General features: G+C 34.9%; 1 protein-coding gene and 1 long non-coding RNA gene across 29 annotated transcripts; one reads left to right on the plus strand and one right to left on the minus strand.

Annotated features, from left to right (window-relative positions):
* Window positions 1–10,033: 10,033 nt before the first annotated feature.
* On the minus strand, window positions 10,034–15,437 carry LOC110777681 (uncharacterized). Of its 26 annotated transcripts, none has more exons than XR_008927626.1 (9): window positions 15,074–15,388; window positions 14,143–14,234; window positions 12,862–12,991; window positions 12,719–12,747; window positions 11,679–11,745; window positions 11,409–11,579; window positions 11,137–11,198; window positions 10,390–10,664; window positions 10,034–10,297 (listed from the first exon to the last, which is right to left on the minus strand). XR_008927626.1 is itself a non-coding variant. In XM_056836611.1 (3 exons), the coding sequence occupies exons 1-3, from the start codon at window positions 15,326–15,328 to the stop codon at window positions 12,862–12,864; spliced, it is 477 nt and encodes a 158-aa protein (XP_056692589.1). In that variant the 5' UTR covers window positions 15,329–15,393; the 3' UTR covers window positions 11,205–12,861. The 26 variants fall into 26 exon arrangements, 1 of the variants encoding a protein (XP_056692589.1); XR_008927625.1 differs by having other exon boundaries at window positions 11,679–11,757; XR_008927618.1 differs by adding an exon at window positions 13,106–13,139 and having other exon boundaries at window positions 11,409–12,747; window positions 15,074–15,397.
* Window positions 15,438–19,690: 4,253 nt separating this feature from the next.
* Window positions 19,691–22,819, plus strand: LOC110777682 (uncharacterized). Of its 3 annotated transcripts, none has more exons than XR_002530543.2 (4): window positions 19,691–19,918; window positions 20,021–20,220; window positions 21,616–21,864; window positions 21,959–22,819. It is a non-coding gene; the product is annotated as an uncharacterized lncRNA (long non-coding RNA). The 3 variants fall into 3 exon arrangements; XR_002530542.2 differs by having other exon boundaries at window positions 21,616–21,848; XR_002530541.2 differs by having other exon boundaries at window positions 21,616–22,819.
* Window positions 22,820–24,198: the final 1,379 nt, after the last annotated feature.

The following is a 24,198-nucleotide window of genomic DNA, read 5'->3' on the forward strand; positions in this document are numbered from 1 at the left end:
ATTTGCTTACCTAAAATATTTTAGAATTGAGTCTAAATACATAATGTGATTAATTCTTCAGTGATTTAAGGATCTTGGATTCATTTTATTCACACTTGTCGGAACACATAACTCGAATAAAATGCTTAATAAATATTGAATTATGCATGAATGCTAGAATTTAAGTTTATTAAGAGAAACTGGGAATGGTTATTTATTTGTTGATTCTTTTCAATTGTAGTTTTAACTATGCCAAACAATAACCAAAACATCATCAAGGGTTCTGAACTTATGATAAAGTTGAACCTAACAAATTTTCTTGAATAGCAAGATAAGCTGGTTGAAGTAGTGAAACTCAATGGCATTGAGTATGCACTGTTCTACCCCATGCCAAGTTACTATGCAAGAGACATGACTCCTGAAAGACACGCCGCCTCGGAAGCGGATCTCAAGAAGGTCATGAGTCTCATGCTGAGCAACATCCCCGACGATTGGCATAGAAGGTTTGTAGCTTATGAACCATACATGCTTCTCGGTCATCTAAGGGATATCTGTCGTGGAAGCACGGAAGAAAGAGACTTAAATGTCCATGAGTTGATTGAATCGATGAAAGGGCTGAAGGTTGATCTCCATAACAGATGTTCCAGGCAAGAAGTCTAGGAAAAACATGCTCAAGTCCTTCGCACTAAACAAAGAGTTGGTAAGCCACTTAGGGATCATGTGAACTACATGTTGTCATTGTTTGATCACTTGAGTTTGCTAGGTTCACCAATAAGCGAAAGGATGGCTGTCTCCTTCTTACTCAATTCACTTCATGAATGATTTAGACGCTTCAGGCAATACTACATGAGTGAACCAAGAGAAGAGACAATCGGTGAGTTTAATTATTCGGCTAGTAAAAAATGCTGAAATAGTACTCGACTATGAAGCCAAAGATTTACTCAAGGCTAAATGGAGACCCTTCAAGAAAGGTGGAAAGTCCAAGGGCAATGCTAAGTCAGTTCCCAAAAAGAAGACAAAGCAGGACAAGTCCACATCAAGCTGTATTTATTGTGATGGAATCGGCAATACAAAAGAGAAAGTCCCAAACATAAGGAAGATCAGAAGAATGGAGCGGTCGTTCCATCTTCAGGTATTTTCGTTATAGACTGTAAACTTGCAAATTCAACTTTTGGGTATTAGATACTGGTTGTGGCTCACACTTATGTTCCAATTCACAAGGACTAAGAAGAAGTAGTAGATTAAGCAAGGGTGAAGTCGACCTACGAGTGGGAAATGGAGCAAGGATTGCTGCAATGATTGCTGCATTAGCTGTAGGAACTTATTATTTGTCGTTGCCCTCTGGTCTAGTTTTGGAACTGGAAGAGTGTTTCCATGTTCAAAGTCTTACTAAAAACATCATTTCTGTTTCTTGCTTAGATGCTAAGGGATTTACCTTTTTAATAAAAGACAATAGTTGCTCGTTTTATTTTAAAGAGATGTTTTATGGATCTGCTAGATTAGTCAATGGACTTTATTTACTAGATCACGACAAACAAGTTTATAACATAAATACCAAAAAGGCCAAAAATAATGATTCATATCTCACTTATATGTGGAATTGTCGATTAGGCCATATTAACATGAAGCGCATAGAAAGACTTCAAAAGGAAGGAGTTCTAGAACCGTGTGACTTAGAGATTATGGTAAATGCGAATCATGTTTACTTGGCAAAATGACAAAGCAACCTTTCTCTGAAGTTGGAGAAAGAGCAACTGATCTATTGGGTTAATCCATACAGATGTATGTGGACCAATGAGTTCAAATGCTAGAGGTGGTTTCAGCTACTTTATCACTTTCACTGATGACTTCAGTAGATATGGTTATGTCTACCTAATTAAGCATAAGTCTGGATCCTTTGACAAATTCAAGGAATTTCAGAGTGAAGTAGAGAATCAGTTAGGCAAGAAGATTAAGGCACTGTGGTCTGATAGAGGTGGTGAATATCTGAGCTATGAATTTTAGGACCATCTGAAAGAATGTGGAATCTTGTCAGAATTGACTCCTCCCAGAACACCTCAATGGAACGGTGTGTCAGAATGGAGGAACAGGACCTTGCTAGACATGGTTCAATCAATGATGGGTCAGGCCGAACTTCCAATAGAATTTTGGGGACATGCACTAACCACAGCTGCACTCACACTAAATAGAGCTCCGTCTAAAGATGTCGAAAAGACTCCATATGATTTATGGTTTTGAAAGCATCCAAATGTGTCTTTTCTTAAGTTTAGGGTTGTCAAGTATACGTCAAACGATTAATTTCTGACAAGCTTCGACCAAAATCTGAGAAATATATCCTTGTGGGCTACCCAAAGGAAACAAAGGGGTATTACTTCTACAATACATCTGAGAACAAGGTGTTTGTTGCTCGAGATTGTATCTTTTTGGAAACAGATCACATTTCCAAAATGACAAGTGGGAGAAAAGTAGACATGGAAGAAATTTGAGTCGAACAACAAACTCTAGAGAATGCTCAAGATGACATTCAGGTTGAAACTCAGAGATCTTTAGAAGTATCTGGTGAGAATCAAGAACTAACTTGAAATATAACCTCGCATAGATCGCAGAGATATAGGTCTCAACCGGAAAGGTACTTAGGTATTTTGACGAACGAGAGCCATGAAGTTCTATTGCTGGAAAGCGATGAACCCGCGACTTACAAAAGAGTTATGACGAGCCCTAGCTCCAAGCAATGGTAAGAAGCCATGCAATCTGAATTAGACTCCATGTCTGAAAACCAAGTTTGGGATTTGGTCGATTTTCCAGATGGCTACCAAGCCATAGGAAGCAAATGGGTTTTCAAACTGATAAAGGACAAGGATGGGAAACTAGAAGTTTTCAAAGCTAGATTGGTTGCAAAAGGTTACAGGCAAGTCCACGGTGTGGATTACGATGAAACCTTTTCACTAGTTACAATGCTAAAGTCTATTCAGATAATGTTCGCAATCACTGCATATTACAATTACGAAATATGGCAGATGGATGTCAAAACCGCTTTTTTAAACGGCATTTTAACAAAAACTGTGTTTATGACACAACCTGAGGGTTTTGAGGATCCAAAGAATGCTAAAAAGGTATGCAAGCTTAAGAAATCCATTTACGGATTGAAGCAATCATCAAGGAGCTGGAATATACGTTTTGATGAAGTAGTCAGTGACTTTGGCTTCGTCAAGAACGCAAACGAATCTTGTGTATACAAGAAGGTCAGTGGGAGCAAAACTGCTTTTCTAGTATTATATGTCGACGACATATTACTTATCGGAAATGATTACTTGTCAGAAATGACATTCCTATGTTGAACTCTGTCAAGATTTGGCTTGGGAAATGTTTTTCGATGAAGGATCTAGGAGAAGCACAATACATACTAGGCATCAAGATTTACAGAGATATATCTAAAAGGATGATTGGACTTAGTCAAAGCACTTATATCAATAAGGTGCTTGAAAGGTTCAATATGGCAGACTCCAAGCGAGGCTACCTACCCATGTCTCATGGAATGACTCTAAGCAAGACTCAGTGCCCAAAAACACTAAATGAGCGTAGACGAATGAGTGGGATTCCATATGCATCATCGATTGGTTCAATAATGTATGCTATGATATGTACACGCCCGTATGTTGCGTATGTACTCAGTGCTACGAGCAGATACCAGTCAGACCCAGGAGAGGCACATTGGACTGCTGCCAAGAATATTCTGAAGTACCTGAAAAGCACAAAGATGACTTCCTGGTCTATGGTGGAGATGATGAATTAATTGTTAAAGGCTATGCGGACGCAAGTTTCCAAACCGACAAGGATGATTTCAGATCACAGTCTGGGTTTGTCTTCTGCATCAACGGAAGTGCAGTAAGCTGGAAAAGTGCTAAGCAGAGCACCATTGCGGAGTCTACAACTGAAGCGGAGTACATTACTGCACATGAAGCAGCAAAGGAAGCTATTTGGCTAAGGAAGTTCATAAGTGAACTTGGTGAAGTCCCCTCCATTAAAGGACCAATAGCTCTATATTGTGACAATAACGGAGCTATTGCACAGGCAAAGGAGCCTAGACACTACCAGAGAGTCAAGCATGTACTTCATAGATTTCACCTTCTACGAGAGTTCGTTGAAAGAAAAGAAGTCGAGATAAGCAAGATTGGAACTGACGACAATATCTCAGATCCATTGACTAAACCTCTGCCGCAAGCGAAGAACAACTCGCACACTACAGCTATGGAAATCAAGCATGTTGAAGAATGGCTTTTATGTCCTTAATAAATGTTTTAAAGTTTTAGAGTTTAATCCTTTGTAAAACATTTTGGTTAACCATTCATATAAATGAATAAAATTCATTTTTTCATTTAATTTTGTGGTATATTAAATGATGATTCCTTTCAATTTGACGATGTATTCAAGATAGATTGTCAGGACCAGTCCTGTGACCAAGAAATGTCTATCAAGTGAACTTGAATGTGAAAAGTTGAAAGTGGTCCCTGGTCGGAAGTTTTCGATAAAGGTGGACACATAGAAAACGCTAGACGACTAGAATGCAAGATGACTAGTAGTTCTGTTTCTTGAACTATGTGGACATGGCAATGTCCCAATCATTTGCATAGATACTTACTTTGAGAAGATTAATATCGGACAGACCTATGAAACTTTACTGTAAGAGATAAAAATCTGTCATAAGTAAATTTCATTACATTATTAGACAATAATCCTAATACCTGAGTGATTTGAGATTACTTGTGTGAGAACTGGTTACTTTGACGTTGTCAAGCGTCGCACCGTAAAAGGATACTAAAACAGCAACGCTCAGGTAATCACCTATCAAACAAAGTCTAACATCAAGATCACAAGATTGGGATTGTCCTCCCATAAATCGGGATGAGATGCTGAAAGTTGTACAAGGCCACTCGGAGAGCTAGAAACTGAAAAATGCATGGTCGTGCTCAGGTGAATCATAGGCTATGATTATTTGCTTATTTGATAAGTTGAACTCTGAAACCGAGAAATACCTCTGGACATAATAAGGATGACTACTCTTACCTTATGTTCATGAGCAAGCATCAACCGACAAAGGAATTAGGCAATGCACACTTGTCCCTAAGGAAAAGTGGGAGACTGAAGGAAATAATGCCCTTGATCCAAGTATGCATTCAATGCTAATTCTAATAAATGCGGTTCAGTATTAATTAATTAAACGAGTTAATAATTCAGTGAGATCAAGTGAGCTGTATGCCTAGCTAGAGGCCGCTTCCGTTCAAGTGGAATTAATAATATTAATCCTCAACTTACTCTTGGCTGAACCCGTAGGGTCACACAAATAGTACGTGAATGGATCAAGTATTTAAGTGAAATAAATACTCTATTTATGAACATTCGGAAACGACGGATCTCGGTTCCAATGGGAGCTGAAATCGTCAAAAGGCAACATATAGAATGCTCCGGAAATGATGATATTGCCGGATACGGAAATATGGATCATGACGAAAATATAAATATTATCCAAGTCGTAGATGTTGCCGGAAACGGAAACATGGTACGTATCAGAAAATATTATCGGAAATAGAAATATTGCCGGAATCGGAAATATTGACAGAAACGGAAATATTACCGGAATCGGAAATATTGTCGGAATCAGAAATAAAATCCGGAATCGGAAATATTAAATATTTGTTCGAATCGGAAATAAATTCCGGAATCGGAAATATTAAATATTTATTCGAATCGGAAACGAATTTCGGAATCGGAAAACAAATCGGAAGCGCGTCGTGCGAACGATTGACGAACGAGCTTGCGAGACACAAGGCCTAGCGCAGGCGCCAGGCCCAGCGCCCAGGAAGTCCGCGCGCCAAAGCAGCAAGAAAAGCAGGCCGAGCAGTAGCTGCGCCCAAGTGGGCCGCGTGCATGCTGCCATCGCCTTTGGGCCAACGAGCATGCAGCAGCGCCACTCGTGGGCCTGTGCGCTGCGGGCTGCACGTGGCTGCGGGCTGTTCGTGCTACACAGCCATTACGTTGGCCAATTAGGATTACTTCGTTGTCAAGTAATCGCGTTTTCCTAATTCTACTCAAATTGGATACTTTAGTTAAATCTGAAATACTTAGGTATTTGATTAAACGTAAAATTCTAATGATATTATTTAACTAGAATCCTAATGGATTTTGTTATTCCAATCCTAGTAGAATTATAACTCCGTTTTCCACCCTATAACTATGTGGTTCATAATCACAATTTATAATGCAATTCAATAAGTATTCACATACATTAAGTTCAAGAGAGAATTTAATATTTGCCTAACATTATAATAAGTTTTCCGGGTGCACATAAAACCTTAGATAATATTCTAGTTAATTGAATCTGAGGCGGATCCGAATGTACTGTGGACTATCTACGGAGGGGCGACATTTGGAGTCCTAAACTTGTTCTTGTTCTGTTCGGGAGCAGCTACGGAAGACACGCATCACATTGTATGTATACTAATTATGCTAATTGACTATGTGGCAATTAATTTGGATTCCTGGCTTTATGATTTTTCCGCATGAATTGTATTGTTTATATTATTCATAACCCTACAGTCCAAAGAGTGTGTCGTTCGATTTCTAATGAGTATTGCCTTTTCTCTAGCACTTGGGTTGTACTGGCTCACCATCTTCTTCTCTACCATATCAAATTATACTGTAGCCAATTTTTTCATAAACGGGGGGCTGGTACAACACGGCAAAGAACAAGATGATCGAAGTGGCACAAATCTCGAAAGTTATTCAAAGCTAAATAAAATGAGAGACCCAAATCCAAGGCACCACATTGGCCAAACAATCTGTTCTAGAGATAAAGAGACTGCAGACGTGAGGTAACATACAAACGCATATTTAGAAACATCTTGCGCGGTATAGACCCCGAAGCCACCAAACCGAAAAGGCGGAGTGGCACAAAGCCACTGCCAATTAATCACCAAAGGCAGCAGCCCCTTCCATAATAATCTCCTGAAGAACCTTCCTTAAGGTCGGCATGGTTAATGTAAGAGGAGTAGACTCGAGCATATATGCGGGACAAGTCCGAAGAGAGAAGTACAATAATCGGCTGACATTATTATTATTATTATTATTATTATTATTATTATTATTATTTTATTTATAATTTATTATATTATTAGAAATCCGATCCCTCCGATTCAAACTTATGTTCTAGTTTTTTATTTCACATTTTTCAACGCATAATTTATAAAAAAATTATCTCTATTTATACATTAGTAAACATTATAAAGTGTTGATATTATTAAATTAATCATTGAGATAAATCAAACAAGAACACCTTGCATGTGAATCTGTAAATAATCTCACCCATGTGGCTAGGAGAAAGAAAAAATTAAGAAAATATGGAAATAACTTAAAAGATTTTTTTCAATTGTGAATAATGTCAAAAATCTAACTTGGAACTTCATTATGGAAATGATGAAGTATTATTTATCATTTATTACTTGTATTTGTTATTTTTCATTTGTTATTTGTTATATATTATACTCTTTCCGTTCTTGATTATTAGTTCCTTATGGAATATTGAACAATCCTCTAAAAGGACACCTTGCATGTGAATCTCTAAATAATCTCACCCATGTGGCTAGGAGAAAGAAAAAAAATAAGAAAATATGGGTAGTTGGAGTGTTTAGTGGTGTTAAATTAGGAAATAAAGGGACCACTTGCATATTTAGTTGGGACGAAAAAAGAATTACAATTGTAATACTTCCTCTGATTTTTAATACTCGCAACATTTGTGATTTCTACACTATCACATAGTATACGTTGATGATTGTTGGTGATTTATAAGTAAGAGAAAAACATAGTCATGTGGGATCTTGTTAGATTCGTCTTAATGTGTATTTTCAAAATATTAACTTTTTATAATTTTTGCTTAAAGGGAATTAAAGATATTAAAAAATCTCAAATTTGTGCATTGGCATGCGTGAAATTGACAAACGTTGCGAGTAAAAATGAACAGATGAAGGATAAGGGTAAAAGGGGAATAATTGTTGAACAAATAAGTAGAGATTCTAAAAGGAACTAATAAAAAAACATCCCAATATTGAAAGGGTACTAATACACAAGAGCGGATGGAGTATTATTTATTGATTATTAATATTACTCCCTCCGTATTTTAAAAAGAGATACACTTTGATCGGCACGTAATTTTAGGAGAGTGAATTGAATTTATTAAAATAAGATGAGAGTGAGATAGTGAGTGGATTATTTATTAATGTAAAAGATGATATGAGTATGTGTACGGACCACGAGAAAGAGAGAAATTTTAATATAATTGGAAGTGGAGACCAAAACATGTCAAAAAAGGAAAGTGTATATCTTTTTAAAATACAATCGTTTAAGGAAAGTGTATCTTTTTTAAAAATACGGAAGGAGTGTATTGAATATTTTATTATATACATCTAGTTCCATTTAGTTCATTTCAGTTCAATTTATATTACTCCGTAGTTTATATTTCAGTTCACTTAGTTAACTCAATTTTATTTATTATTTATTATTTCGTTTATTACGACGTCTTATTATTTTGAACAATTCTAGTTTCTGTGTATGTGTGTCTATGCCCTTGTATATACAGAGTGCCCCAAGACAATCATATATCAAAAGATCCTACACCCAATGAAACTACTGTCTACATAGGTAAAAGAAATAAGAGTCTCTTACGCTAAGTTTCACCCATCCTCTGATAATAAGGAAAGATAAAAGAACCAGGAAATTTAGCCAGCTTTACGCTTTCTGATTCCTCTAATGCCTTGGAACATTTAGTTTATCCAGGAAAACAAGCACATTATCCCACCTATCACCTCAACAAACACTATGAGATTTTCTTGAAATGAAAACAATGTCAAAAAAAATCAGTTCATGCCAAATGCTCAAGTGATGGAAGCTAAACACCCAAAATGCACAAAAAACCTTCATCTCATAGGTTTTATGTAACAGACCATTTTCGTAATGTGGTGGGGGCATGGATAGTAGATTACAACTCTTTTACACAAAAAGGCATAAATCATGCAAGAGAGTTAACCTTTAACATGAATCATGTGTTACAAAAGGAATATATCAGTCCAGAAATGATATTGGGAATAAAGACCTCCTAAAGCAACATCTGGAAGTACTTTTAACATGGCTATGCTAACATCAAACTATAATACGCAAGTATGAATATTGAACAGAAGAAATAACACACATGCACATAAATACATAGAATGAACTCACGCACTTGCAAATATCGCACAAGGAAGGATGATAAATAGATGACCCCTGCCAGGTTGCCATAAGTCCCTCAACATTAAATTAAACTCAAGATGGTTCCTAGCTATATTTACTTCATATTTTGTCCAGCTAATTTTAAACGACAGCACCTAGCTATTGTGTAGCTGAATCTTTCGAGCATCATAAAAACTGCATGAGAACAAGCAAGTTGTTGTCCACAAGAATCAACCAGGGAAGCAATTATACCCTAGTTCAAGTTTCAAACCCTACTTCTAACTATGGGTCAACACCAACCCCATTAACACCAATTTCTAAATAGCATACATCCACAGCTATAAATATTAAGATTTCAGGGTACAATCATTGGAAGAAAGCAAGCTAATTCTACATAAATCCTTTGACCGTCATACAAAACAAGCAGGCTACTAGCTACAAGAATCAATCACGTAATTAAGTCTCCTTTGTAAGTTGTTACTCTTCTAAGCATAATCTATTTCAAATTTCAAACCCTAGCCAGAGTCTCTAACTATGGGTTCAAAACCACCCCCAATAGTACAAATTTCTAAATATCATACGGCATCCATAATTTTAAATTACGATTTCATGTTACAATCATAGAACGAAAGGAGCCCCTCCCCCCTTCCCCATAAGTTAGAGGACGAAATTATAGAACGATTTCAGGTTACAATCTTTCTTCGTATTAGATTCTAAACAATATGCTTTAAGAAAATGTAAAAATTTCACTTGAAATTCATACCAAGATGTTACCAGTACATCGAAAATCCACAACTCTAAACAACCATACAAGTCTAACATTGCAAAAGAAAATCTCGACCATGACCCAGAAATTGAAATCTGGGATAAGTGTAAAAAGGCTAAAATCATAATGAACCAGAAATATGAACCTAATCAACATCCCAGTTGAGAAAACACATAGAAACCTACAAAACAAAACAATAAACCTATGAATTCTATACCAATTAAGCAAATCAGACAAACTCCAAACCTTACAGAAATTTAGATAATAGGTATTATCATCAGCTTCATCTGCTTCCTGTCAAATTTAAGTAAATTCATAAATCCCTAATTATATTTTTGAGTAAAGAATCCTAGAAACTACGATCCTCGATAAGAAGAAAAACATACCTTAACCTCACCATTCTTTGAATTGTTATTCACTTATTATTGTCTTTAACTCAAATAGATCTCTCAAGGTATAATAGATTATCCTGTTGGGGCACGGTCAATCATATGAGCGAGTCATAACCGGATAATAGATTATGGGGATTCATAATCCAGCTTATGTATTCGGTTTAACCAATTTGGATCAACATCACTTGGGTATGCACCGCTTTGGATCTGCATCACTTGGTGGGTCTGAACCACTTTGTCTGCATCACTTGGGTCTACCCCATCAGAGCCTGTAGAGGCCACGTCAAATAATTTGCAACAACGCAAAAAATACTTTGGCAGATGCACACTGCCTCAATTAATTAATTACCAGAAGCTCCAAAAATAAAAAAAGTGAACCACTTTAACTTCATTCACATGCAGACATTAATTAATCAAGTAGAAAATTTGTAGCGGCAAAAGGAATTGATTAACCCACCGCCAAAATGAACTTCATCACTAACTAACAAATTTTAGTAGAATAAAACAGAAACTAGAGCAATAAAACAACAACATAATTACCAATACAAAACAGTAGCAATAGACACCAACATCCACAACACAGCATATTCAATCAAAACCTAATCATATCCTATTAAAACAAAATTAGGGAACATAATTGTTGCAATACATGTAAATTCAGTCACCCTAACACCAATTGGATTCTATTAAAAAATTCTCCAAAAATCAATATAGTTTAGTATCACAAACAAGTAGATGTACCTTTTCCGACCCAAAAATATCATCATCATCATCAATTAGCTCCCTAAAACTCAGTTTACCACCTAAAATTTAAGAAAATAAACTAACATTACTTTCAATAATTCAAAATCGTCATATTTAATCAATAAAAATATTTAATTCTAAAGAGGATGACAAAGGAGAAAACAAAAGATGCCATGCTTGCATGAAAAACTAGATGAATATCTCACTCAGGTCCATAATAAAGGAAGACTAACAAATCACTTTGGATCTGCACCACCTTGTGTCCTCACCACTTTATTTGCATCACTTGGGTCTACACCACATGAATTTTCACGAAGGTTTGCATCACTTGGGTCTGCACCACTTTGGATCTGCATCACTTGGGTCTGCACCACTTTGGATTTGCATCACGTGGGTCTGCATCACTTGGGTCTGCACCACTTTGTCTGCATCACTTGGGTCTGCACCATCAGAGCTTGGTCATAAGTGATTACACTAAAGTATGAAGGTCTACTGAAGCTGCAGATTCATGATAGCTAAGACGACAAGAAGATGATTACGCAGACAAGCGTATTTGAAAAACTGGAGCACGGTATGCAGTAAGAGTCGGAAAGATGTCGTTGCATCCTTAAATCACACCTCACAAAAGAAAATACGAACTTTTAGTCTTTCGAAAACACCAACTTCATATAGAATACAAACAGAATAAGAAGATTTTAAGTACGTGAGATTAACATATGATCAGATTGATCACAAAAATAAAATAAAAAAGTAAATCAATTTTTCCAGATGATTCCTAGGTACTACTATTAACATATATCATATATCATATATAAAATATAAAAAATTAATATTAACATAAGAACTTATAATGGTATGAACAACTGTAAAATACCGTATACCAAAAACCAAAAGCATATCACATTATCTACTGCATGAACCACAGAACATGCCAACTTGCATAATAGGTCCCCACAACACCGCTCTATGGGTAACACTGGTAGAGCTGAGAGCCAAGACGATCACAAATTCCCAATCATAGACATATTCAACCTTGATCAACAATGATATTTCTGCTTTTGCGACCAAACTATATCATAATCATAGTAAATTAACCATCAAAAGCTTGATCAACAATGATATTTCTGCTTCTATATATACAAAGGATATCATCCCCCCCCCCCCCCCCCCCCCTCCAATTTCCCTGCTTCTATTCACGTAAGGTCACTACCATAAACTGAAGCCTGGAGGTTAAATTTGTTGCTACACCCAAAGAGAAATTAAGGACAAACTTAAGTAATTTTACAAATAAATGGAAGCAGCTCGGAGTTGAAGAGAACCCGGAAGAGAGCTTTTAAAAGCTGTGGGCTCACAAGAAAAAGTTGACATAAGGTCCTTGTTTTGCATAGAAAGCATATGGAACCAGATTGACAGGAAATACATTCACATGTAAAATAATTCCTGTGAACATCTCTTTTGCAGTATTTACCTTCATTTCATGTATAACTTGATTCAGTTGACTCCTAGACATGTTGGCTAGATGATGCGTTAAAGGGTCATTACCAATAATTGACCAAGTTTGCAAACTGTTTTGATTTACCTGACCAGTCTGAGAACCACCAAGAGCTCCTGTCATGACAGAAGAAGCAATCATAGCTTTTGGGAGGCCAATTGGCATATGGAATGTTGCGTTAAAGGGTCATTGCCAATAAGTGACTGATTCTACAAACCATTTTGATTTACCTAACCAGTATGAGAACCACCAAGAGCTCCTGCCATGACGAAGAAGCATTCATAGATTTTGGGAGGACAATTGGAAGATAAAATGTTGCATCCCCACGGGTAGTTGGGCTTCTTACCTGCTTCTGAGCATCTATCAACATAGCAAGTCCATTAGGATATTATTCACATGTTTAAGCCTACATATGAAAAAAGATAAAGGTAGACCTCTAAAAGCTGAAACAGTTGAGAAATAAACTAAACTAACCAACATCTGCAGCCAGTCCTGGTCCACCCCTACCCTATAGTGAGCAAAATTCAGCAATTTTGAGTTCTTCTAATCAAAAGAACAAATGGCCGACAGTGATTCTCTTTTTGACAATTGATGTAAAAACATAATATTCTTTGTTAAAATCATCAAATGGTCTCTTTTAATACAACAAGTTAATTCCGTGAATTCTAGCAGTGCACCTTATATCCTACAAGAGAAGTTGTAAATACATCAGTCTAGAATGTTTAGTTGTGATGCCTGTGAAGTAGAATTAACCCAAACCCCGACCATGCTAATTACCCCTATTTAAAACCCCTATCAAAGTAATACGAATTAAGATGTTAGATTAAGGAGGAAAGGGCTCCAAAAATAATCAAGAAATTGGAACTGAGCAAGACAAACATGATCCCAAAAAAAAATATTTAACATCAATTGCAACAACTGGTATCATATGTCAATATCCAATTCCACTAGTGGTTATCATATTTTACATAAGACGGGTGCATACGATAAGACATCATTTGCAAAATCAACTCAAATCGACTACACTTAAGGTCACCCCTTATGGGCTTATAATACGTTCAGTGTCACGATGTCACCAACCTATATAAAGGTGGTCACTCATAATAACTCATGAAAAATCAGTCTTATTTCATCGTGCAAGAGGTGCACCCATATTTTACAAGGCTTATTTGATGCACCAGCTTTATAATAGTGTACGTGTGTAACTAATTAGTACATAAAAAATGGCATTTTCCATGATTACACGTCTATTTAATCTCGAATTAGTAAGCAAAATGTTCCAAAAACAGGTTTGAAATAGTACAGATATGAACCAGTGGAGTTCTAAAGTAGTGAGATTCAGGAAAGTGCTAACACAAAGTATAAAACATCATACATAGACTTCAAGTAAATAGGACATGCATACCAGCAACACAGCTGCCAGATAAATAAAGTGATTCATCACTGTAACTAAAAAGATTAACCAACTACAAGAAACTTAAATGTAATGGTTAAGGTCCTTGATTTCTTACTGATAATGATCCTCTATCTGTTTAGCACATTCCAAATGCATTTTATTCCCACAAGAAAGTACACTGACTTCCTTTGTTGTATCGAATAGATACTGCAGATATAAAATAGTGACAACAATGTTAGTTAATGGCATGTAAATCTCCTAACATAGTGATAACAATGTTAATGGCATGTAAATCTCATAATATAATGACAACAATGTCAATGGCAAGCAACCGAATGGAAAACAAACATAAATGAACGAATCAGAGGAAGAATTTCACCTCACAACATCTCACCCAAAAACTGAAACGCAAATATCCAAAGTTAATAAACCATAATACAACTTGATCTCGATTCTTCTAGACATGAAGATATAACAATTCCAATCATGTCAGGACAACTAGTGTATATAGCAACCGATACCCAAAGTTAAATTAATAAAACAATCAACACAACTTTTTTTCATTTCATGTTCATGTCATTTTAGTTCCTGTAAACATACAAGCTATATATTCTGAAAGAAACAAACTCGGTATGGTTCTATTACAGTATAATTTTACTGCAATTCTACATAAGACACTATTGTATTACTATGTCTTGTTTCACTTTCAGGTTCCATTAATCATGGATTTACCTATTCTGGGCACCCAGTTTCATGTGTTGTTACACTCGAATCACTGAATCTGTACAAGTATGATCATCTATCTAGTTTCTCAATTATTAAGTAACCATTAAACTCATGTATCGTATACTTGTATACATTGCTTACTATGTGATTACACATTTCTTTTCCTGATGCTGTATTATTTTTCAAGGGAAAGAAATATAAGTCAACCTAATTACCAACATAAATGTAATTACCAATAAAACCCTAATTACCAAATATTTCTTACACAAAATTTAATTAAGTTCAAGAAACAAAAATAAATTAAAAGAGAGAGAAATGACCTTGGGAAAAACCAAGTCAAGAATCCCAGCACCATCTTTTGAATCACAAGCATCTTGTTGTTGGCTGCCATTAAAAAATAAAAAACATAATGGAAGAATGTCAGAGAAGAGAGATCGAAGAAAAAAATGGTGAAAACCACCAGATCGAAGAAAATGGCGAATGGAGGGATCAGCTTCAAGATCGGGCGAAAAGAAGGCAACTACGTAACCATGGACACAATGGACACGAAGAATAAAGAAAAAGAAACAGGGCATGATCTGAAAAAGGGCACGAGGCCACGAGGGTGAGGAGGAAAGGGAAACCCCTAAAAAAAAGAGGAAGAGAAGCAGTGAAGAGGGAGAAGGGACGGTGGACGAAGATTGTACGTGGCATGATCTGAAAAGAAGGGTAATTGAGTAGTAAAGAGATATAAGGGGGGCAAAATTGGCAACACACTATTGCTGCAATAGTAATTTGAAGTTTGTATGTTTTAAAGTGTTAGAATATAATAGCATTGCTATAGATATATTTTTGGTCAATATTATACAAGAAAATATTAAACCAATCATGAAATTAAAGTAAAACAAAAGTATAAATCTACAAAGAACTTTTAAACGTACAATAAACAGTGCATTGCACGGGCCTAAAACTAGTTCTAAAAATAGGGTTCCTAATACGAAATCCAAAAAAATTAATCTACATTGGGAAAAAATTACATATAAGTCTATTAAGGCTTAAAATTTTGCCATAATTAAGCCTCAATCAATAATAAATAAATCTCTATTATATAAGCCAAAAGGGGAGGAGCTTTTTCGTAACATCACTTTTCGTGTCCACCATGTAAAATACCAAAATACCCCTCCTTTCGATGTTTACAGGTGCTTGACTGCTTGCTGATCCCCTCACTTTCGTTTCTAGGGTTAGAGTTCCTAGCTTCTTCAATCTCGCCTACTCTCTCTCTCCTCCCTCATCTTCATTCTCTCCTCCCTTTACTCAATCTCTCATCTTCGATCTCTCCCACAATCAATTCCTTTTAGTTTTTACTTTTTTAATCAAATGCGTTTCATTACTTCTCGGTGTTCCTCACCATTGACTCAGAGATTATTTTGTACAAAAATTGCGAGAAACGTAGGAGTTGATGAATTTGGGGTTGCAGATTTCGGAATTCCAGGTTTTCGAAACGCATTTGAATCGACAAATTGATTTCGCTGGTAACCGGGTTAAGACTTTCGCTGATAATCCAGTAACGGGTTGCTTCAATCTGCAACCCCAAATTTACGATAGAGTTTAATTAATCAATTCTTCGATCTGGAAACTTTTGAAATTATTATTTTTTATTTGAGAAAACAAATGTTTTTGGTTTTGGGAAATTCATCGCCGAAATTCTTTCGGAGATTATGCATGAAATTCTTGAAGATTGTCATGTTTTCCATTGTTTGAAGGCTCATAGAAATTGAAGGTATGTTTATATATTTCTTTTCTCGCAATTAGATGTTTTTACCAATTCGTGGTACAATGGGCCTTCTAACGCATAACTATAATTGAGTTACTGAAAAATCAATTGCAGTATGTATTTGTAATATTTCTTCTTAATTTCATCTGATTTTTACAGTTTTCGTGTTAATTTCTCTAAACATTTTCCATTTTTGTTCCAATTTGTTCAGAAATAGTACTCAACTTCGTCAATCAAGTAATTAATGTTCAATAGCTTTGAATCATAGTGTGCTACATGCAGAAGAATAATGCAAACACGTTTTTATTTTTGTTTTGATTTATTTTTGTTATTTTATGGAATTGTTTGTTTATCTCTCCTAGACTTTTTAATTTTGAATTTGATTTGAGGTTAATTTCTTCATTTGAATGTAGATATGGTGGATAGGAGAGTTAGAGGTTGTTGCGAGATTGAAGTCATTGGAGGATTTTACCTTTATAATACAAGGTACTATATTGAAACAATTATTTATGTATTGATTATTATGGTTCTGTATCAATAGAGCTTCATGATCTTTATGATCGCTGGATATTTACGCGATGCGTGTGGATATTTAAAAACTAAATATTGTATTAGTGGTTTTGCTTTTAAATTAGAAATATGATTTGGATTCCTAATAGGTTTTAGAAATATGATTTGGATTCCTAATTGCTTTTAGAAATCTGATTTGGGGTCCTTATAAGTTTTGCTTTTGTCCGTTTTCTAATGCATTGGCTTCAAATTAAACAATCGGAAGGTGAGAAAAAGAAGAAAAAGATGACGTTTCATTTTTCCGGAGATGTGTTCTACGGTGGAGGTGGTGCAGGGACCGGCGGAGGGAGGGCGGGGATGGCGAGTTTCCGACAACAACAACAAAAATAACAGCAGCAAAAATCACCATGAGTTTCATGTGATTTAATTTTACCAATTTGTTTTTACGAATTTAATTTTACCTGGCAAGATTGTTCCCAACACAATTTTATCCGACGGCACTCGCCTCTATTATCGCTACAATGGTTACTCTCTATCTTTTTTAAAAAAAAAAACCAATCATGATTTGGGTTTTGCAATACTACATTTATCAATTTGATTTTTTTTGTTGGGCTTTTAGGTTTGTTGTCATCGATTTTGTCGATGTTGCTTCTTGGTGGTGGTGGGATTGCTGCTGGATTCGTATCGCCTACAATACGTAATCTTGGCAATTAGCATATTTTGTTTATAAAAAATGAAGAGTGTGAGTAACACAGAAATAATTTAGTTTACTATTTCATTTAGTAGGAGTTGATTTGGGTTTATGTAAAACGAAGTAATAATTGTTAGAGAGTAATCTAGAAGAGCTGCATGATTTTCTCAATTGAAAATTTATGCACCTGGATTGTTTATTGGAAATCATAGCTGCAACTGTTGTCATAGCAAACATCCTCATCAAATGAGGACTTACAGGCATGGTATCAGAAACTCAGACTACGGAATTATAATTGTTAAATGAGGACGTAGTCTTGATTATTTGCGTGTAAACAATAGTCTTGATTATTTGTGTGTATAAAATTAGCCATGGTATAAGAAAAAGCAACAACAAAAGAAGAAAGAATGAGGTCTCCGATTTGCAAGTAGTCTTGATTATTTGCGTGTAAACAGTAGTCTTATATCGGTCCTAAAAATAGTCTTCACTATTTTTATTGCATATTATAAATAAAAACGTATTTTACATTAACAATAATAGTTTAATCCAAATTCTCCATCATATAAGATAAAAGTAGTGTGATGAATAATTAGCTTGATTTGCAAGCTATCGTTAGAACTCATGTAATTTTTCTAATTGCTCGATTTTTTATTATCGGTTTTCTATGATTCTTGGTGTGATAAATCTGATAATAGTTTCGTAATTTATATCTCTTGCAATAAAAAAGGAGTCTAATCAGTTTACTTATCCTCCTTGGTAAACCACCGGGTACGGCTGCCGCTTTGGTGGGGCGCTCGTTTAGAATTGTGGTTAATAGTTGTTTCGCAACATCATTGTGGGTATCCCCATTTTTGTTTCTGGTTGGTGATGATTTGAGATCATTGCTTATTCAATTTTGTGTTTTATCTGTGCCTTATCATGATTTTGGCAAATCACCAGCCAGCTGCTCGGTCAAAGGAGCGAAAGATGATATATATATCAGAATTGGAACACAAAGTTCAGACTTTACAAAATCAAGCTACCACTCTGTCTACACAACTTACATTATTGCGGGTAGCATGATCACTAGTTTTGAAGTGTGCACTTTGTTGCATATGAAATTTTCTTTTGTGAATAGAGAGATTATGTTGGACTTTCCAGCCAAAACAGCGAGCTGATGCTCCGTCTACAAGCGATGGAGCAACAAGCTCAGCTTCGTGACGGTATGATTTCTATTCTATAAACAAACAAGCAGTAAGAATTGTTGTGCATGTGGCTGGTATTAATTTCTCCTTTGAGTTTTCTAAAGGTTTGTCGTCTTTGCTCTAGAAGTCTAGAAAACTATTTCAATTATCATAGCTCTATATTAACCAAATAAACCAATCCTCCCAATCCCCCCTGTTCAAAAAGAAAAAGAAAGATAAGAAAGGTAAGAGATTGAATCACAGCGTGGTGTTCGAGTAACATGCTCACATTCTGGTTAATTAAGTTAGCATGATAAACGATTAATTCATTGATACTTAAATCATTTAGAAGTTACCTCTTTTTTGTAGTATACATATATAGTATCAAATCTCATTGAGTTTTCTATATCTTTGGCAGCTCTAAATGAAGCATCACTAGTACAAAAGTGACCTTAGGTAACACCAAATGGTAACACTTTTAAAGTTGTAAAATTATTTAATTCTTTGGTAACACTTTGGTAACACTTTAATATTAGGTAACACTTATTTGTAACACTTAATATTAGGTAACACCAATTTGTAACACTTTAATAGATAGTAACACTACTTTGTAACACTTTAGTATTATGTAAGACTAATTTGTAACACTTTAAAAATTTCAAACGGAGTATCAAATTCATTAACTAACATTTATTGACCAACTTTTTTTTTTAACTTGTTGAGTTTTGCGTAGAGCAAGAAACTAGGCAAGCTTGGGCTAGGCCCACCTATATTAGTTTTAGCTTCCCGTATAAAAAAAGAAGAAAAAATAGACAAATTGCCTTAAAACATCTCGAAATATAATAAACATCTCTGTCCTCCAGTTCTCATCTCTTTGTTTCTTCCCTCTTCCGTACTCCATCTTCCACAATTAACAACAGTCATCGACTATCAATTCATAGTGAAATTATATTGAGATTCACTAAATCTAATAAATTTGCATCAATGTCTCTCATACTCTTCCAAAATATAAGGGCTTTGATTTTCTATTTTTCAAACCCTAAATTATGTAAGTTCAATTCTCTCGTAATTCTTATTTCACTAACTTAAGCTGTTAGTTTAGATTTATTTCTTCACAATTGTAATTAGTTTTGGTTTTGTTAATCGGAAGGGGGTGAACAAATCAAAGGTGCGATAAAAAGAGAAATCAGATACTCAAGTCTGCGTTAATCGGAAGGGAGAAATTTCATCGAACGCGCGCTTCCAATTTCAGGTTTTCATCGATTCGCGGTTCCAATTTCCTGGTCTTAATTGTCGTCTCCATCATGGTGTTGATTGAGTTTTATTGAATTCTCGGGCTTCCATTTTGAGGTATTTTCTGATTGGTGGTGGGTGTTCGTAATTTTTGGGATTATTTAATCCTTGATTTTAAAGATTTCTACGAATTGTTACAATGTAGATTATAGTGTTTAGTTTTTGTTTTGATTGTTGGATTCGGTATTTAGAATTTCTTCACCTTGAATTGGATATTTGAGAAGGATTTTGTGGGGTCTTGTTCAAAACTACATTTTCTGGTATAATTCGAGAAGGGGGAGTGTAGTTTGTGGTTTCACTTTCCCTGTTTGCTGAATGTGAGTCCATGTGTTTTGGTTTGATCTATTTGCTGATTGTGAGTCTGTGTGTTATGTTTGCAACTGCTATTTCTTGGAGCAGGTTGATGTATGATGTTCCTTCTCTCTGCTCATGGTTTTCTTTTCTGCTCAGTACTAATCTGAAAAGTCTATTTGCATGTTCAAATTTATTTTTATATATGAAGATTATTGCATATTAGATAATTTTATAAAGTTGGGCTTTCTTAAAAAGCAATTTTTACTAGTGAGTGTATATTCACATGGATTTAATTTTCTTAGATGCAATATGCATACTTTTTCTTACTAACTTACTGTTGGTAGATTTATTTGATCTAACCAAGCAATAATAGAGGTCCCCTAGTACGTTCGGTGCCTGTATAATCTGTGTTATCTAATACAATAATCATGGTGGGTTTGAGGCAAAGACAATGGTAAATATCCCTATTACAGGAACCTATGTCTGTGTCAACCACCACACTTGTGGTACTAGTGGTGGGATGAGATCTTCCTCTAAAACATCTGCATCTGTAATGATTGTTGACTTCAGTTTGTTCAGCTCACAATTTTTTTTGCTGAATAACGCATTTTCTCTAAACGGAACTAAGAACACCGTATGTGTCTTTAGTTAGTGTGAAAATTTAATTGTGTTCCTTGAAAAGCTGGTTGCGAAAGTTGATGCCTTTTCTTTTAACTAAACAGATAGAAGACTAGCATGAACCAACCTACATATTTTATGTGCTGCTGGTTCCATATCATTTATATAGAGTAGAGGATTTCTTTGATTATCGTAGACACCAGTTGTACACGATACTACTACACAGAATACATAATTTCCTTTTATCATTATAGACACCAGTAGAACACTTTATTTCTTTCTTATATCAGTTGAATCACTCCTTTGTCTTACATAGCTGCTTCCAAACCTAGCTAGCAGCAGGAGCAGAATATCCACTACAGCACACACAGTTCCATAACATTTAAAGACACAAAAAAGAAAGAATATCCACTCCAGTATTTTACAGTTGTTGCTACTACTTTGTTCATATTTTATACCATAATCTTTTCTGGTTGTTTCTACTTATTTTTTTGTTTTATAGGAATATCTTTTGTTTGACATGTTTAATTATTTTTGTAGGAGTCGAGGACAACATGTCAGATTATGAAAGATTACGGCAAAAGAGGATAGAAGATAATGGTTTACCAAGTAAGTGAAATGGTGAATAGCTCAAAATAAACGAAGAGGAGTAAGATGCAATGGCAGAAGGCGACTAAAGATAGTAACGAATAAATATCTGGTGTAGAGGGTGAAAAAAATCACTCAAATGAAGGGGATAACAATGAGATGAGGACAAGGAGTGTAAACTTGAGGTCTGGCTATAAGAAGGTTCATGGTTCCTTTATGTAATGACAATTTTGAATTATAATTAGTTAACAATTCATGTAAAAAATTTAATAATTTTAAACATAATTGTTTTTAGGTTTCTGCGATGGGAGGGAGAAGTCCCACTATGATGAAAGAGACTTCAGAAGGATAAGATTAATATTAGCAGTATTGACACTATTTCAACCCGTCTCCTCTTCTTTAGTTGTCATGGATACAGAGTCGAAAGAAGGCAGGTGATGCATCTAAAAAATAAGGAAAAGACTAGTCCAAGGACCGATGATAGGTCCTTTAGATGAGAAAGGGAAGTAGAACAAAATCGCAAGATTGATCCGAGGATATTAAATCTGAGCTGTCTGATAGTGAAGAAAATGACATGTCTGAAGATGACTCTAAACATCGTACCACATTCGTTTTTTAGGGATCGAGAAGTTTTCTTGTTGCAGTTGTTGTTCTATACTACTCGAATTCAGACATTGGACTGTTGTGGTTGTTACATTGGTAATATTGGTGGAGTTGGCTAGTGGTTCATCTATGTTGTTTGGTTGGTTGTTGTTGTTTGGTGACTCGTGTCTACTGTTGGTTTCTCATTTTCTGCCAAACTTGTTGATTTTGGTGCTCCCTGTTGTGAAGACTAGGGTATGTTGTGTTTTGATTGTTGGTTTAAGTTGCACTTGTTGAGTTTACAGACGGAGGTTCATGGGTGTTGTTTCAATCTGGTGGGAAGCATTGTATGGCGTTGGCTTGAAGAGCAATTTCTGTTATTGCTTCTCTGTTTCAGTTCTGGTCATTGTTGGCCTGAGGTGACTGTTTTGCTCATTTTCTGTGTTGGTAGGATTATAAGTGTCTTTTCTTTGATTTTGAGTTTGTGGATGTTTTTGTACATAACGATGAAATTGTTCAATTTAAACTATTGTCTATCATATATCAATTTCACATTTGTGATTGGTGTTGTTCATATTATTGTTCTATAGTTAAAAAAATAATAAACTGTTATTTTATAATTAGAATAAGAAATAATAACAATAATAGCAATAATAATAGTAGGTATAATAATAATAATAATAATAATAATAATAATAATAAATAATAATTTTTAAAAGAAAAAAAATTACCAATTAATTAACTAGGTGTTACATTAATTAGTTTGCAAAAAGTGATACATGATGTCGAATAAAGTGTTAGTATATGCGAAAAGATGATTAAAAATTGTTACCTTATAATCAACAAGGTGTTACATTAGCTCACAAAAGTGATACATAATGTCGAATAAAGTGTTACTATATGATTGGAAAATGTTACTAAAGACAAGTAAATAGGTTCTTTTTTTTAAGTTTAAATTCAAAAATGTTACATAAGAAATAATAAGTAACACTTTAAAAATGATACTAATGGTATTAAAAAGTGTTACTTAAGAGGGTTTATAGTAGCACTTTTAAAAGTTTTACCATACGTTACCCAAAGTGTTACATAAGACCTTAGGGAACACGAGCGGATGTATCACCTGCTAAAGTGTTATCTATTGTCTATAATAACAATTTTACCACTTTAGGTAACACTTTTCAGGTGTTACATAAACTCAATTATGTACTAGTGCATTAACAACGGAAATCCAACGCTTAAGGATAGCCACAGGAGAGCTGAACGTTGAGTCCATATCCAAGTGTTTTGGGCAGCAGCTTTATGTCAATCCTCAAATATACCAGCATCTTCAGCAGCAGCAACAACAACAGCAGCAGCAACAACAATCTAGCCAAAACAACCCCTTTATTCTGTAAAGACTATAACAAGATTATGGAATTATGTTAGCACCTGCAACTCCTTTATTCTCCATAATGAAATTTTAAATTTTTGTTGTGATATATTAGTTGTAACAACATAATTTAAAGTTTTTTAATAATTTTGCACGCATCGCGTGCATATAACACCAGTAACTATTTACTAAAAGACACATTAGAAATGACACGTGTCATCTCCTGACGAGTCTTATGTTTTTTACTTTTTTTTTAATTTAAAAAATATTTATTATTAAAACTTACAAAAATGGATAAAATAATATTTTCCGTAGCTCTCAATCCTTATTATAGAAAATCAATTGTAGCCCATATCTCTCATATGCATTATATAAATTATTATTTGGAAAAAAGTACTCCGTTTGATTCATTAAAATAAGAAATAATTTTCAAAACTTTTTAACAACGTTTTAAACTTCTTTGTATTATATTAATTTAATAATGATTTAAGATCCTTTTGTCTTACGAAAAATGAATATGTCGTCTCTTCAAAAACATTACCTACGGAAATTAATAATTTAAGTAAAGAAATAAGCTGTAATAT

Source organism: Spinacia oleracea, chromosome 2 (genome assembly GCF_020520425.1).
Source record: "Spinacia oleracea cultivar Varoflay chromosome 2, BTI_SOV_V1, whole genome shotgun sequence".
In the NCBI taxonomy this organism is placed as follows: Eukaryota; Viridiplantae; Streptophyta; class Magnoliopsida; order Caryophyllales; family Amaranthaceae; genus Spinacia; species Spinacia oleracea.

What these genes read in the sequence shown, in the direction of transcription:
- LOC110777681 (XM_056836611.1), bottom strand. Translation starts at nt 15,328, where the DNA reads ATGCCCTGTTTCTTTTTCTTTATTCTTCGTGTCCATTGTGTCCATGGT. An exon ending in TTGACTTGGTTTTTCCCAAG is followed by an intron (nt 14,235 to 15,073) that starts GTCATTTCTCTC and finishes TTATATCTGCAG; the next exon opens with TATCTATTCGATACAACAAA. An exon ending in CAGATAGAGGATCATTATCA is followed by an intron (nt 12,992 to 14,142) that starts GTAAGAAATCAA and finishes CTATGTTGATAG; the next exon opens with ATGCTCAGAAGCAGGTAAGA.